This window comes from Sturnira hondurensis, unplaced genomic scaffold (assembly GCF_014824575.4).
Source record: "Sturnira hondurensis isolate 20B ecotype Veracruz unplaced genomic scaffold, ASM1482457v3 Scaffold0021143, whole genome shotgun sequence".
NCBI classification, from domain to species: domain Eukaryota; kingdom Metazoa; phylum Chordata; class Mammalia; order Chiroptera; family Phyllostomidae; genus Sturnira; species Sturnira hondurensis.
Window position 1 is genome coordinate 1,479,937 of NW_028093774.1, and position 17,088 is coordinate 1,497,024.

Sequence of the window (17,088 nt, forward strand, 5' to 3'; positions counted from 1 at the left end):
AGCGTGTGGTCCAGGTACTGTTAGAGATGTGAGTGGCTTAAGGTATGTCCCAGGCCTCAGTTTCCCCTTCTGGAAAATGGGATAACGAAAGGCCCTCCACAGGGTGTTCTGTTCTAAGAATGAGGAGAATGAAAACGGTGCTGGGCACACAGACAGTGCGCGAGCCACCTCACGGAGGCCCCAGACACAGCATCCAGGACTGGGGCTCCCGACGTGGCCCCATGAGAAAGCCTTCGGGCTGAGATGGTGCCGCCCCAGCACCTGGGCTCGCGTGACAAAGGCATTAATTTATCCAATAACTTTCTAGAAAGAAGCCAGGTCCCAGTCCAGAGGACGGAAGCAAACCCACTGAATACTTGCGTCAAAGGTAAGACTGGGGGCGGGGTGTGGGCCTGGGGGCGCTCAGCATTTAATGGAGTGGGCCGGTGATTGGGCAGAAATGTTAAAGGGTCCTTTTGTCTACAGAAAAACCTTGGCATGGGTTACTCAGTACCTTGGTTCAAACACGTGAGCAGCTGTAATTAGCAGGTCCTGGGCCAGCTGTCCTACCCTCCACTGACACCCAAATTAGCCAAAATGCATCGGGAATGACTCCATGAGCTTTTGGGGGGAGACAGAAGCAGATTCCCATTGGGCCACAGGGCTGGCTCTGTGGACCATAGAAATGGGCCTCTCTGGGCCTGAGGGTCCCTCAAGGTCCCTGGATGGCAACTGCCCACCCGACGTGGGACGTCCGCTCCCGCTCCCTCCGTGCCACCACCTGGCTTTGAGCGCTACCCCTGCCTCTTGCTTCCTGAACGGGGCGACTGAACCTCGAAATTCAATTTTGGGCCACGCCCGCACGGTAAGGAGAGCAGTCAGTGACAGGGCTGAGTGGCAAGGGTCCTGCTTGTCCCGGCGCAGATACTGCGGTGACATCCTTTCAAATTAATGGAATGTAATAACCCCTGTCAGGACACTGGCATCCACGCCCCACCCCTCCCCAGCCTCAGTCACCAGCCGAATCACCAGGGGGTTCAGTGGCCAGGGTCCAAGAGCCAACACCACCTCCAGGCACAGGTCCTGGGCAAGGTCCCTCCCCCGTGGACTCCCACGCAGTCCTTTCCAAGGCCAGGCACTGCCCCACACAGGGCAAGTCGGCCCCACGAGTGAAGATGGTGTTTGAACGGCAACCGCACTGCCCAACAGGCTGGGAAAGGGACGCCACGGGAGCCCTTTCAGGGGGGCTCCTTTCAGTGGGGCCAGGATGTGCCCCCACTGTGCGTGGTGCCTCACGTTTACTGAGGGATTGATACGCCTGTGTCCCCTGGGGGAAAGGGCCCCCTCCACTTGTCAGTGGGGACCCTGAGGCCACCCTCTGCCTCCACCCGCCTTGGAGCCCCCTCCAGCACACAGCCACGGGCTCACCCAGGCAGCGACAGACCACCAGAGATAGGCCTGGATCCCACGAGGCCCCTCCCTGCCTGGGCGTCAAACCTGGACAAGTTCTGGATAAAACCACCCAGCCTGTGCTCCTGACAGCAGCTAAGATGTGGGGTCCTCTAGTCAAATGACATGGAAGAACCCCAATTCCCAAAAGCAGACAATGGTGCTGAGGTGGGGTGGCGGCCCCTTAGTTCTACCTGCTCTGCCGAACTGCCCCCAACCACTGCGCCCCAGGGTCACCCCTCAAGCACCTCTTGGGACCCCAGAGGAACAGGAGCAAAATGAGAAGGCCATGCCCAGCCCTCCTGGCCACTCTGAGGAAACTGAGGGCCCGGGGGGACAGAGTCGTGCTGAAAGTCAGCGCGGGTCCTGCTGGCAGCTGGCTGGCTCCTCCCTCCAGTGGGCTTGCCTTGAAAGGCCAGCACACCGTCAGGAGCAGCTGATTGGCCCTGCCGATTAGGGCAGCTCAGAGGAGGACACTCTCTCTGTGACCCCTCTCCCAGCCCCTCCCAGGGTTATTCTGGGCCGGGTGCTCCAGCTGCCCCCTGGAGCTGCCAGTCAAGAAGCAGGGGTGGGGGGCCCACAGGGACTTGTCCGCAGGAACGCTGCCAGGGCAGGGGCACTGCCCTCACCTTGATGCCTGAGGAGGTGAGGGGCTTCAGGGACCCTCCCCAAGAGGTCCCCCAGCCCGGTCTGGGGTTGGAAGAGAAGCCCTGGGGACAGCCCCAGCTCTGCCGTCACACCCTGTCTGTCCGGACTCATGGCAGCCCCCTCCCAGAGACTCCGTCTCCCCAGGGATGTCCAAGGCCCAGTGGGGCCGCAACATTCACGCCCCAGGGGAAGAGGGGAAAGGCTGGCTGCTCTGGGCCAAGGTGAGGAGGCTCTCTCATCAGTGAGGCCCAGGGGTCTCCAGTCACAAGCCAGGCAGTGAAGTGGAGAAGGAACGGGGAAGGAGCCTGGAAGAGAGGGACCCCAAGGCGAGCCACGTGGGCCAGCAGCCCCCTGTAGGCCCCACAGCCCAACGGTGCCCTCCTCGCAGGCTCCCAGAGAGCCCCTGCCCTCAACCACCAAGCGGGATGAGGAGGGACCGCAGCATGGGTCCACCCCAGGGAAACCAAGAAGGAGCCTCAGCTTGAGCCTGCCAAGGGCACCTCTTGACCTTGACTTTTTACTTCAACAAAGCAACTAACTACAGCCTGTGCCCTCCCAGGGCCCCAGGGTGCCCACCCCCTGCCAGTGGAGTGTATTCACAGTGGGGCCACCCAGCTCCTGAGACCTCGGGGCTGTGTCCCTCCAACCCAGACAGTTCTGAGCACACTCCAGCAGCCGACAGGGTGCTTGCCTGGTACTGACCCCAGTGCCCATCCTGGTGGCCCAGAGAGCCAAGGGCTCCCATGTTAACGCTGGTGTCTGAGAGGCCAGGAATGGGGAACCTGGAAGGGAGAGCCCGTCTCCCTCCCCTCCCTCCACCGCCCTGCCTGCCATATTTCTACCTTCCTTTTTGGCAACTGGGGCCCCGAGCCCGACTCCCCTGCCCTCACCTCTCCTCTCATCCCTCCACTCCCCACCCCAGGCTCAACTCTGCTCCTAAATATCCTCTCATATCCTCTTCCAAGCTCTATTTTTAAAATCAGCTTTCCTTTACTGTACAAGTGAGCTGACAGGGAGCGGTATTCGCGGAGGGGCGGGCCCCTGGCCCCCCCGACCACAGCCAGCCCTTCATAGATGCACGTTGGCAGCCCTGACCCAATGGGCCACTTGCTCAGAGGCAAGCAGGGCGCTGACCTGACGGAGGAGGCAGCTCTGGGCACGGCAGGTGGTGAGGCTGGGGTATGTGTCTGTGGGTGTCGGGGGAGAGGGTACAACTCCAAGACCCCGAACCAGGGACACCAAGGCCTGATGTGGGAGGGGGTGTGAAGAGAGAATTTCCAAACCAGTAGTAGATATGGCTTAAAGAAATTGTCCTACAGCTTGGGACCCCCACACGTGCCGTGGGACCTTCATAGGACTGAGGGCCCAGAACACTGGCCAGGGGGAGCAGTGGTGGGCAGGTGTGCGGGAGTCTGAGGACACAAGGAATGACTGGCCAAAGTGACAGGTGAGACAGCACAGGCACCTCCACCTTTAGCAAGGCCCAAAGTCCTCACAAAGGGACGGACAGCTGAGCCCAGAGAACCCTCAAAGAGGTAGAGGAACCCTCCCAGCCTTGACCCCCAAGACCCCACGCTCACCTTTAGCATGGCACGTAACTACAAGGGTGCAGTCCCCATCTCCTTGCTGGTGACAGGTGTCCGGCAGGGAGAGGCTGCCTCCATTTCTTCACCCCGGGGAATCCAGCTCAGTGCCTGTCCCAGAAAAGAAACCAGGACATGCTACTGTGTGAATCCATGAATCATATGCAGAGGTACCAGCTTAAACACAGTAAAATCAACATGTGTTCGGCGGCAGGAGATAAGAAACCCAGTCTTTCGGGGGTGACATATAAGGATGGACAGGGGGCCGAAACGCAAAATTGGAGGTGAAAAACTTTGGATTCGTGCAAAGGAATTCCTGCCTGACATCCTGAGTCATGAAGAGAGACAGACAGGCTTTTTGGGTTCGGATGCTTGGTACAGTTTTCATTCCACACTCAGGCCTCTGGATTTCACGGCGTGGACGTGAAGTGAACAGAAGGGTTTACACTGAGATAAGCAGGCTTGGGTCTGGGCACCACGCTAAGATGCTGAGATATTTTACCTCAACATGAAAAGATTTTAAGCGGGGCTTTCATGAATAGATCTGGGAGTATCTGGACTTTATTTTGAGGAGTGACAGAATCAGACTTTTAAAACATGCTAAAGAATCTGGGTTCCTGCCAAAGGGTTTGAAGAAACGTGATGGCGAGGTTTTTGCTTTCGGGAGATAAGTCTGCAGAAAAATGTGATTGAACGTATTTAAGACAGCTGGCTTTGCCCTGTATTATATAGACAACGAGGAAACATTGAAAATTAGAAATAGAAAAGAAATAGCCACGAATTTAAGTACCACACTAAAGCGTTTGGACTTCATCAGCTGAGAGGCTGCTGCCTGACTTGGAGAGCGTGCCAACGAGGTCTGATCGACTCTGGCACCAGCGCTGAGAAGCTCTGACCAGGGCACTTTCACGACCGACTCGGGGGAGATGCAAAGATTTGGTATCTATTCCTAGGTGCTGACATTAGTTTTTCTGCTGCACACACCTAGGAATTCGATGTTAGCCAATACAAAGTTCTAAGCGAGGGACATCATGAGGGGTTGGTTTTGTATCTGATAAACAGTACGCAGTGAAATCACAAAATAAAATCCATGCTTTATGCTAAGAACTTGGACTTTAACTCCAGAATTCCACAACTGAGAGAGTCTAAGAGTTTAAGGCACACTTAGTTACAGGATCAAATTTTATATACTGTGCTGGGAAGTGTGAATTTTATTTTAAGGGATGACAAGATCAGATTTTTACATCATGCTAATAAGCTTGGGTTTAAGCCAATAAAGGCTTTAAAAGAATGACGGGATGAGATTTAGCGGTTTTTTATAGACTGATCTGAAGATAAATTACATGGTAAAATGTTGCATTTTATGTTAAGTAGTTGGGACTTTATGTCCCAAAGCAATGAAGAAACCTTGAGAAGTTTGAAACTGAGTTACACGATCAAACTTACGCATTTCAGCGGAGCTACAAAAGTGGATTTTTATGGTAAACATAATATGATCAGATTTTTATCACATGCCAAGGAGATGAGATTTTATGTGAGAGCTGAAGGCATCTGAGCATTTCATTTGGGGAAGGGTTATGATCTCATTTTGGAACACTCAGTGAATGCAGAGGCAGCCAAGGTCTTAGCCAACACAGGGTTGTAAGGAGTGACTGATGAGAGCTTCGTCTCCAGGGAAATTAGCTGGAAAGACAAATTTTATGCTAAGGTGTCTGGATCTGATGAGCCAGATAATAAACTGAGGGCAGAGAGCAAGTGCATCCCGTCTGTACTTTGGGCTGGAGGAGTGGGTCATGCAAGGAGTGGATGGGCGGGGCGGGGCGCTCACAGAGGGCGAATGAATGAGTCCACACGGCACGGGAAGAAGTTTGGACTGTGTTTGGAGGAAGGACGGGACCTGGCTTTTGTGCCTGCTGATTTCAGCCATTAAGAGATTTTAAGAGAAGAATACGGCGAAATCTCAGTGTTTAATGAGTGTGCGTGGAAATTATAGAATAAGATGTGTATTTTAGCCCAAGGAGTTTAGATCTTGTCTCAAAGGTGACTAAAAGACACTTTAGGGTTTTAAAGCAGAAGTTATGGGACCAAATTCATCATGTATGTTGCAAGGGGGGGGGATAACCTTTTATTTCGAGGTATGTCGGTCGTGGCCAAATATTTCTCTCATGCTTAGGAGGCTGGACTTAGGTCAGAGGATTTAGAAGTCGCTGGGTAAGGTTTGGGATTCTATAGCCATCAGCTTGCAAATAAATCACATGCTAAACATTTTTATTTTATGGTGATTGGAACTTGGTATTATTAGCAGTGAATAAAAACTTTGGAAGTTTTAAATCAGTAAGTGGAGATCATTTTTACGCATCTTACTAAAAGTTTGAATTTTGATGTTCAAGGAATATTGAAATCCGTTTTTAGGTTGAAAGCAGGAAGGTAATAGGACTTAATCAGTTACATCATCAAATTTGTAAACTCAAAATTGTAAACTACAATTAGCAATTGTAGACTTTATATTATGAAGGAGTACAATCTAGTTTTTATATCATCTTGCTAAGGAACTTGAATTTGAGCCAATAGAGTTTTAAAGACTTTAAGAGACATACTAAGATTCTGAATTATAATCAATTTAAATTCTCTACATTTTAAATATTAGCCAATAAAGAGTTCTAAGGACTTTTAGTGAAATACTGAGATTGTACATTTTACATGGTAACCAATTTAAATTTTTCAATTTTATATTTTAGCCAATAAAGGATTTTAAGGGTTTTAAGAAACATACTGAGATTTTTACGCCCAACAGAAAAGACTGCAGATGAATTACTTAGTCAAATTTTGTATTTTAATTAGAACTTTGTATCAGAGACTTAGAATTTTACAATATTGCTCTGGCTGGTGTGGCTCAGTGGATTGAGCATGGGCCTGTGAAGCAAAGGGTCGCCGGTTCGATTCCCAGTCAGGGCACATGCCTGGGTTACAGACCAGGTCCCCAGTAGGGGATACATGAAAGGCAATCACACATTGATGTTTCTCTCCCACTCTTTCTCCTTCCCTTTCCCTCTCTCAAAATATAAATAAATAAAATATTTTTAAAAAGGAATTTTACAATACTAATACACACCTTATAGGACTTTTTCTGAAGAGGAGGTAAGGTAACTTAGACAGTGTGGTCTGTATATGTGACTATGAGGGAGATGCCTACGGTACTGATGGGAATGGCGGTAAAGAGGATGGTGAGGATGTCACGGAATCATGCTGAAACACGTGATCTCTATCTTGAGAGATGGCGTGACAATAATAGAATTGTCTATTATTCAAAGGCCCTGACATTTCATCCAGAAAATTATTTGGGTGAGTTTATGTGTCAAGAATTTTTATGCTGGAAGATTTGGGCTTCATACTGTAGACAGTAAATAAACCTCGAACGGTCTTAATCCACAGGCCTGAGGGGTCAGATTTAACTGTGCCGCTAACAACGATGCCCTAATTTTGAGAAAGGGCAGGTCAGAGTTTTGTATCTCTTTGGAAGGATTGGATTTTAGCCAATGGGCATTTACAGAAGGGCACGAGTGCTTGTTTTTCGTGGACCCACCCAGTGTTTGAGGAGACGCACTCAGGCGAGGGCAGGAACACAGAGCCGCCCTGCTGGACCGCCCGAACGCCCTCTGCCCCGCAGGGAAGAGACACGCGAAAACCCACCAGCACACCACTTTAAAGGCAGTCTGGGCCCTCGAAAAACCCACTGGATACACACACCCCTTTGTTGGGGGGGGAACCAACCAGCAACAGGGAGGGGCTGTCTGCTGGGGTAGAGGAGTCGGCTGCGTCCCCCTACCAATACGATCGGGGGGACGAGTTCACGCGTTTGCACGTGCGGAACTGAGGCCGAGCTTTTGAACTTCCCGCACCCCACAGACAAAGGGGACAACCCTGGGCAAGTGGAGGCTTTGGCAGGGGTGGGGAGAGGACTGGCAGGATTCCTCAACCGCTCAGAGCTGGGGCGGGCATGGCATGGCAGGTCCAGCAAAAAGAGAAAGGGAAATAAGCCGAAAATCCCGAGTTAGCATCCCATTGCCACGTGCAGGTCTCTGGCACACAGTCGATGTTTTATAAACGCTCACGGACAAAATAAAACCCAGAATCCAGAGCTCTATATACAGCCCCCGTGATTTCTACTTTGAATCCGAGGGAGGAAATAAAGCTATTTTGGGCTGCTGACCCAGGACAGCAGCCAAGTACCCGTTTTCTCCTCCTCTGCCGAACTTGTTAAACAACAGTCGTCCCTGCAGAGATTCCCACCTCACACCACGGCCAAGCTTGCACCAGGGGAGCTCGCCTGCCAGGCCTGGTGTTGGATGGCACAGAGATGTACCCTCTGTGACTCGAGGGCGGCCACAGGAGGGAAAGAGGATGGACCGGGCATGGGTGCCAGGGTGAAGTGGAGCAGCCAGTGCAGCCTGCCAGGTGCCCGCTGCCACGGTGCTCGGCGCTGACCGCCCCACCGAGTCTATGGGCTGTGAATTTCTCACCGCCACCGGGGAGCAGCAGGCCAGACAGGCAGAGCAAGCCTGGGAGGGTGGGCGAGAAGCTAGGGGTTGCCAGGCATTCCCCAACCCTCTCCCTGGGGGGACCACAAGTGGGACACGGAGGCTTCCCCACTTTCTCTGTGTTTCACGTGCTGGGCCCTCTGATGCGCCCCGGGGATCCGACCCTGACCTTGAGACCCTAAACCGCTGCCTTTCCTGCCCACCCCTCTGACCCCACCAGGTCCTGATCGCTGTGGTCCCAGTCGCTGACGGGCCGCATCGCCACCTTACCAGTCTTCAGAGAACACTCCTTTCCAACCGACGACATGATAGAACCCTCTGAAGACTCATTTGAGACGATGATGGAGCGTAAGAATCCATCATCAAAACAAATGGAGTCCTCCGAGGGCTCATCCAACACCACCGTGGAGGCCGCGGGCGGCGGAGCGCAGGAGGCGGGGCCGGCCGGCGGCCCCGCCCAGGAGACGGCAGAGCTGCCCAGTGTCCTCCTCCAAGACATGGAGGAGCCATCCAGTGGCCCACGTAGGGAAGTAAAGGGTCCACCCAATGACCTACTCCAAGACCTGGAGGAGTCACGCAACGCTTCGAGACAGCAAGTGGGGGATCCGACCGGTGAGGCGCCTGGTGAGATGGAAGAAGCATTTGTCAACCCCTGGGGAGACCCGGACGAGCAAGGTGAAGACACTGACCTTTCGGGATGGCGAGAGGCAGAGCATCCTGAAGAGCCGGAGGAGGACTCCAACACGGAGTTCATGGTCAGGTTGAGGTCCCTCATCTCTCTGTACTTCCGGATGCAAGACCTCAAAGAGCAGCAGAGAGTGGCGGAAGACATCCTGGTGAGAGGCATCACCGCGGGCCAGCTGCCGCCCCTGAGGCGCTTCTCGGGGGACCGCAGAGAGTACCACGAGTTCATCGTGCTCTGCCAGCTCATCTTACAGAGCTACCCGAGGCGGTTCTGCAGCGACCGCCTGCGAGTGCAGTACGTCATCAGCCACCTCTCGGGCATGGCCCTCGAGTGGGCCAAAGGCCTGGTGCAGGCAGGCAGCCCCGTGATCAGTGATTTCCCGGCCTTCCTAGAGGCCATGTCAGAGGTGTTCGAGTACCGACAGGCCATGCGCGTGGCGGAAGACGCCATGTTTCGCATCAGGCAAGGGGATCGCGCCGCCATCGACTACGTCAAAGAGTTCCAAGGCTTGGTACCCACCTTGGGCTGGCCCGATGAAGTCCTGCAGGCCCACCTGTGCCAGGGGCTCAGCGAGGAGATCAGGCACTATCTGTTCCGGGTCCCCCAGCCGGACTCTCTGGACAGTCTGATCGTGCTTGTCCTGCAGATCGAGGAGAAACTGGCCGAGAGAAGGGCCGTGCTCAGGCTGCCCCCCGAGGCCCGCCCTCGGAACCTGACCTGGATCGACTCACCTGCTCCAGAGAGGTGGATGGTCAGCAGCTGGCTGCCCTGCGACGTCCACCCCGCCATCGACCGCAAGCACCTCTTCCTGCTGCTCCTGGTGAGAGTGAACCCATACCACAGTGTCGCGGTGCAGGCCCTGGTGGATTCAGGCGCAGCCTCCAACTTCATGGATGAGAGGTTCGCCCAAGAGCACTACGTCGAGCTGTACGAGAAGCCCTACCCGCAGCCCATCCAAACCATGGATGGCTCGCTGATCGGCAACGAACCCGTCTGGCTGCACACTGAACCCCTGGTGTGCATTCATCAGAACCACCAGGAGTCCATCGAATTCGACATCGTTCCTTCACCCAACTTCTCCGTGATCCTGGGCATCAACTGGCTGCGCGTGCACACCCCCGAAGTCGACTGGGCCCAAGGCCGCTGCACCTTCCACTCTCCCTACTGCCTAAAGAATTGCTTCTGCCCACCCCCGCCATGCACCGCGCTGGAGAGACATGCCATAAGCCTGCTGCCCGGACTGCCGCCCCAGTATTCCGACCTGGCCGACGTGTTTAACCCGAAGGAAGCAGATGATGAGACTTCCGACCAGCCAAGCTCAGACGGATCCGATGATCTTTCTGAATCAGAGCCCTCTGAGCTTCAGCAGGCTGGAGACAGTGATCACAGCGACACCTTCTACGAATGTCCCTCCTCGGCGCCTTGGGAACCTGTGGGTGCTGGGATGCAAGAAACAGCCAAGCCGCGGAATGACTACTGGGAGCTGCACGACATGCTGACCAACAAACAGGACTACATACAGATAATCCCGGAACTGTTCGACCAGTTACACGGGGCGACATGGTTCACCAAGCTGGAGCTGCGCGGGACCATCGTGGAGGAAGGCATGAGCATACACCAGACAGAAGACGTATGGAGGACGGCGTTCGGTTTGGAGCCTCAGGAGATGGACAGCTACCAGCCCTTCACGATCTGCCCGGACCCCCTGATCCCCCAGAGCACAGTGCACTGCGTCCTGAAGGACATGCTGGGCTGCTCTGTGCTCTCCTACGGGCACGACGTCCTGGTCTACTCAATGAGCCAGGAGGAGCACGTGCAGCACGTCCGCCAAGTCCTGGTCCGCTTCCGGCACCACAGCATGTACTGCTCCCTGGACAGGAGCCAGTTCCACCTGCACACTGTCGAGTTCCTGGGGTTCGTCTTGAACCCCAAAGGGGTCAGGATGAACAAGAGCATCGTGACCACCATCACGGGGTACCCCGTCCCCGGCTCTAAGAAGTCTCTGCGACACCTGATCGAATTCATCCTCCCCTACCGCCACTTCGTGGACCGCTTCACCATCATCCTTGAGCCCCTGGTGCGGCAGCTGCTGGGCACCGAGCCCTTCTACTGGGGCGACGAGGAGCAGGAGGCCTTCGAATGCCTGAAGCGGGCCTTCCGCAAGGCCCCGCTCCTGCACCACCCGAAGCCCCAGAACCCGTTCTACTTGGAAACGGGCATCACGCAGACAGCTCTGCACGCCTCCCTCATCCAAGTGGATGACCAGACCGGCAAGAGCGTCTCCTGTGCTTTCTACTCCCGAAACACCTCTCCTACCGAGGTCAACTACTCGCCCCTGGAGATGAAGATCCTTCCGATACGGGCTGCCTTCATGGTGTGGTGCCGCTACCTGGAGAACACCGAGGAGCCCATCATGATCCTTCTGAACACGGAGGATCTCACCTCTCTGAATAATGACAGGCTCACCGTACTTCTCCCGGGGCATTGGGTCTTCTTCTTCTCCCACTTCAACTTTGACGTCATGGAGCGGCCGGAGCAAGATGGCGGCCGGCCTCAGCCCCCGGGGAGGAGCCCTGGCCGCAGGCCTTTCCAGGCCCGCACTGCCACCCAGCCCCACAGACGACGGTTCAGCACGGGAGGATCCCCCAGGGATCAGCCCCCGGAGTCGGGGGAAGAAGAGGAGACCGAAGATGCCCCTCCCCAGGAGGAGGCAAGTGGGCAGACCCTCCACCGAAAGTTCCTGGCTTGGGTCCCAGTGGACCAAATACTCAGCAACATCCTGGCCCATCTCACCATGGCCCAGATCAAGGCGGTCATTCTGCACTTCTTCCGAGGCCTGCTCTTCTGGAAGAACACCCTGGCCGTGGCGGCCCTGCTGGTGATGATGAGGGTGAGGCAGCGCCTGCCGCTGCTGCCCGCACCCACCCTGGCAGTGGCGCAGCTGCCCGCCAGGCGCCTCGTCCTGGACTCGGCCCTCCTCACACACCGTGGCGTTGCCACGGCCATCACCCGGCTGCTGACCCAGATGCTCCCTTTCCGGGGCACTAACGCCGCCCCGGCCGTGCGGGGGGCCCTGCTGCCCCGGGTCTCGCGGGCCCTGCGCCTCCCGCCTGAGTTCTGGCTGATGCTGTGCCGGCGCTTCGCCCTCAGCCTCGGCCCTGGAGAAGGCCCTCAACCCCTGCTGCTCGGGCGCCACCACCTGGAGCTGCACGTCGTCGGCGGTGATGTCGTCTTGCGAGAAGCCCTGCAAGACGACCTGCAACGTTACCGTCAGTGTGGCCTGCATGACGGCCTGCAAGACACCTCGCAGGACGCGCAGGAGGACGACGTGCAGGAGAACGACGTGCCGGAGGACGACGTGCCAGGGGACCAGGCGCAGGGGAACAACGTGCCAGGGGACAACGCGCAAGGGGACCAGGTGCAGGACGCCCCGGGCGCTGACCCCAGCCCCGCCATCCCGGATCAACAGGAGGCCCCAGTTGGAATCCTCGGCTTCCTACACAGCCACTTGCAAGCCGCCCAGGAGCAGCCCAACCGGGCGCAACAGGACCCGGCAGCCCGGAGCCTGGCCCACTTCCTGGCCATGATCTGTGCAGAGGCGCCGGTCCCGATCCGGGGCAGACAGCCCCGGGAAAGAGCGAGGCTGGAAGAGCTCCCGGAGGACGACGAGGACCCGGGCCAGCACTGAGAAACCACCCCCCTCCAGCCGCGAGCCCCCTCCTTGGCCCCAGTCTCTCCTCTCAGGCCCCGCGTGCCTGTGCCCGCTTTTTGCTCGAACCCAGCGCTGCTCCTGCCGCTCCTGCCGCTTCGGCCTCCAGGGGAGCCCACTCGAGAAGGGCAATGATTTCTCCAACTCAACAACCAGTAACATCATCAGTGCCAACAGACTAGCCAGTCAACAGGAACCCAGAGCCGGCCCAAGGCAACACGACGCCCTGTCTGAGTTCTCAGGTCCCAGACCCATCACTGGGGCTGAGGCCAACCACAGAAGGAAGCAGTGATGAGCAGGAAATGACCCCATGACCCCAAGCCAGGTGAGAATCAAGCACAGCAGACACAGCCAAGCAAGCAGATGCCAGAGACCCGCCCCCCCATGAAGTGGTGGGTGGCCGCTGGGTGCCATCCTGGGACACTGACCTCAGGTGCTCCACTGATTTCTTCTACCTCCAGCACCGGTGCTCCTGCCCCACCTGGGCCGCCCCCGCCCCCACCCTCTCGACGTCTCTTCTCTTCTTCAAGTGTGCAGTGGTGCCTCCCCCACGCCACCCCTGCCACCCACTGCAAAGCCGGCCACCCCCACAGTCTTGTCCAGCCCACTCCACACTGACTGCCTGGCCCTGACTCTTGCCCCTTACCTGGACAGTGTGCTCCACGGGGCGGCCCGATGTACCAGCACTTACCGGACTCACATCCTCGAGGGGCCCCAGGACGCCCCAGGAGCCAGAGGGCTCCCTGCCCCCCCTCCCAGAACCGGTGGCTCAGGGGCCTCCGAGAGAGACTGGACGCTCTGAGACCCCCAGCGTACTATGCCAGATCGCTGAGAATGTCCCTGCCAGACCGCTGCTTTCTGCCAAGGGAAGGAGACCCTTCCCCACACCCTCCCCTCTCACCTTCCTCTACCCCAAATAAAGCAGAATAAAAGATTATCTGACTTTGTGGTCTGTTCCAAAGGTGGAGAGTGGGAGGTCAAGTGGAGTTGCAGGGAGGAAGGGGAGACGGGGCGGGTGCTGGAGTCTTCTTAGAAACAGGCCCTGACTCGGTTGTGGGGACACTGAGAGCTGCCTCTTCTTGAGGGTCTAGAGTAGGGTCCCCAGAATTCCAAGTCCAACCTCTGGCCTGGGCCTTCTTCCCACACAAGCAATGAGGGGTGGGCAGGTGGCACTTGGCCCCTTAGCTCAGGATCTGAGAACCCAGGAGCCCCAGGCTCCACACTGGCCCAAAAGTGGCAGAATGGCCCTTCTGAGAAGGGGGAAGGGTCCTGAGAGAACAAGGGCACCAGAGGGGGTGGCACTGGCCCCCTCAGGGCTCGCTTATGCCACTGCTCCGCATACTCCGTGTCCCAGGGCCCCTGCTGGCCTTGGGGTCCGGCCACCCCCAGCAACACCTCAGTCCTGGAAGTACACCTCTGACCCCACCCCACTCCTGGCATGACCCTGAACTTCAGCACGGCCAAGTGGGCCCAAGATGGCTGCCCCGTGAGATCACCAAGCTGACCTCGGGTTCAAAGGTCAGGAGCCTGACTTTGTACCCTCCTCACAAGCCTGCCCCTCCCTGCCCCCACCCTGAGGAAAGTCTGTCCCCCACTGACCCCAGCTCCTGTGCCCTGTGCCCCCCCCCCGGTCCCCAGGGGTGACCGGCCTTTACCCATCCACCCCTCTGTCTGAGGCATCTACCCCTAGTGGCAGCACCCAGAGGCCATGGTCAGGACCTGCTGGTTCAGAGCCAGGGGCTCAGCTCTACCTCTGGGCCTGACCCCACCCCACCCAGTCCCAGGCTGACTGGCTGGCTGCCCACCCCTCTCCCAGCCTCGGTTTCCTCCTCCATCCACGGGAAGGGCTGGGCACAGGTTCTCTGCCACCACCCATGCATGGACTTCCGGTGCCCCTTTATTCAGGACAAACCTGGGGAAGCCAAGGCTCAAAGAGCCTCATGGCGGCCAAGGAGGAATGGGGAACACATCCAGGACTGGGGCCTCTCCTGGTGGCCTCCATCCTCTCTCCCTGGGCCACGCAGCCCCACCACCTCCACCCTGTACAACTCTGGTCCCAGGGCCCAGGCAGCAGCCCTGCAAACAGTTAACCTCATGGCAGCCCGAGGAGCCAAGGGCGCTACGTCTGTCTGTCTTTCTGACCACCCACTGACAGCAACCCCAAGAGGCCATGGGCAGGCCCCACGGATCAAGGTCAGGGGCTGAGCTGCAGCAACCCCAGCATTCCCCTTAGTGGTCCCCAAAACAACTCGCTGGATGACCCCGGCTAGGAGCTGTCCTGTCTTCAGGCCTGTTTTCCCATCGTCAAGTGGGGGATGTGGCGAGAGGGAAGGGGGGCTTCAGGGACAACAAGACACAATGGCCCAAAGGCCCTTGGTTCCTAAAACCCCATCTGTCCCCAGGTGGTACTCATCCAGGCCCCCAAATCTCTTGGAGTGAACGCTCCTGGGCAAGAGCCTTGGGGTCATGGTGGGGAGGCCACTTGCAGCTCTGGTCCCTGGTTCAGGCCACCCCCGGACGGAGTTCCACAAGCTGTCCCCTTGGGACAACCCTTAGTGCCTGCATGGTAGGAGCTGCCCAGGGCAACTGGGAATGGGTGGATGACCCCTGGAGTCCCTGAGGCCCCAGCCAGCGTTGGTGGAGGGTCAACAGGACGGCCTCTCGGCCAAGGCCAAATGGAGAACTTGTCATCAACAGCCCTGTCTGTCCTTCAGTGGGGAGTGCCAACACCCATCAGGGTGCCCACATTTCCACGGTGACACGCACATGCACGTGGGCACGGGCACGTGCTCCCAGGCAGAGCCGTGGGGCTGCAGCACGACAGTGTCCACTGCCTCTGACGCCGGCGGCCAGTGGTGCCCAGGCCTCCCCGGGCCCCCACCCTAATCTAGCCATGGGGGGGCTTCACCCCCATTCACAGAGAAGACAGGCAGCCCCCCCGCAGGGGAGGTCTGCTGACAAGGCAAAGACATCGGGTGATGAGATCCCCACCTTCTTAGAGAAGTTTAAAAAGACACATACAAACCTCTTTTCTCCTGAAACAACACAAAGAAAGGAAAGAGAGAGAGTTAGTGTTAAACGGCGTGCTGTGTTATGGCATAACGGTGAACGCCAAAAGTAGAAACTCCCGTCAAGCGTGCACTTGCTCCAGACAGCAGGTGACTGGCACACACACGCACGCACATGTGGCCACGCCAACCCACGCCGGAATGTACCACGTCTTACCTCCCTTCCCCCCAGATCCCTGGCGCTCGCCAAGCTCTGACACCATTCAAGGGACCGGGGGCCCCTGAGTTCCACCCCAGGGGAAGCTGCCCCCATCTCTCCCACCTTTAGCCCACCACCATGGCTGCCTCCAGGCCTGGGCCTGATTCTGGAACATTCCACAGTGCACACACCCGCAGGCAGCTGATGGTACTCACCGCTCAGATCCGGACTCGCCCATCCCTCCTGCAGGTGGCCGTGGGGCCACGGAGGGCCTCCTGACACCGGCCCCCATGGGAGAGTGCGACAAGAGCTGTGGGAGCTTGGATCCCCACCCCACGGGAGAACGGGGAAGGCCACCCACAGAGCCCACTGTGCCCCACGCCCACAACTGCCACCCAGGACCCTGCTACAGGTCCACGAGCATCGCCAAGAGAGGACCTTAGACCCAAACAGCAACCCTCACCCTGACCCCTGACAGGATCCTACAGAACAAACAGAGCATTTGGTTCTAAAATGCCTTGAACCTCAGGTTTCGCACAGCCACCCAGCCAACCGAACCCAGGCCTCCGCAGGAGGTCAGTTTAGTTCGACAGATAGACGCAGCCTGAGAAGAGAGGATGCTGGAGGGTGGCCAACCGTGGGGGGCAGGGCCGCTTGCCCAGCACTGGTTCTGAGGACTTCCCACCAAGCAGTTCCCAAAGACAGGCGCTGGGCGCCCTCAGCCAGAGGGAGCCGAGGGAGTTTAGGGAGCATGCGGACTGGGCCCCGGCCCCTCCTCTCGGGCCCGGGACACCTCGAGCCCGGAAGTCTGGAGATCTGCACGTCCTGTGTGTCACACACTGGCCACTCCTGGAGCTCTCGTCTCCATCAAAGGGCATCCCTGAGTGGAATAGAGGCCTGTCCTGGGCTGACATCACCCCAACTTCCTTTGTCACACACATCTTACTCCAGCCCGACAAATGCACACACCACATACTCCCCACCCGCCTTCGTTCGAGTTGTGCCCTCCTCAGGAACGTCTTCCCGACTCAACAACCACCTCCAGATGCCGTGAAGAACGAGAGGTGCAAAGGTGGGGGGTGGGGGGCAAAGGAGAGGAGATGAGGAGGAGGCAGGGGCGGGGAGAACAGGGATGGGTCAGAAGGCAGGAATGTGGGAGAGAGCCATTGTCCCTCCTGTCCCCTTGGGACAACCCTTAGTGCCTGCATGGTAGGAGCTGCCCGGGGCAACTGGGAATGGGTGGATGACCCCTGGAGTCCCTGAGGCCCCACCCGCCCGCCACCGCCTGCC

General features: G+C 57.4%; 1 protein-coding gene across 1 annotated transcript; it reads left to right on the forward strand.

The window, feature by feature from the left end:
• Positions 1-8,451: 8,451 nt before the first annotated feature.
• On the forward strand, positions 8,452-12,570 carry RTL1 (retrotransposon Gag like 1). Its single transcript, XM_037031379.1, has 2 exons — positions 8,452-12,210; positions 12,301-12,570. Exons 1-2 carry the CDS (start codon positions 8,503-8,505, stop codon positions 12,568-12,570), a joined length of 3,978 nt encoding a protein of 1,325 aa, XP_036887274.1. The 5' UTR covers positions 8,452-8,502.
• The last annotated feature ends 4,518 nt before the right edge of the window (positions 12,571-17,088 follow it).

Excerpts from the sequence above, each read along its gene's own strand:
- RTL1 (XM_037031379.1), top strand. The coding sequence starts at position 8,503 with ATGATAGAACCCTCTGAAGACTCATTTGAGACGATGATGGAGCGTAAG. Across the intron at positions 12,211-12,300 it reads AGGACGCGCAGGAGGACGAC|GTGCAGGACGCCCCGGGCGC; the intron begins GTGCAGGAGAAC and ends CAAGGGGACCAG.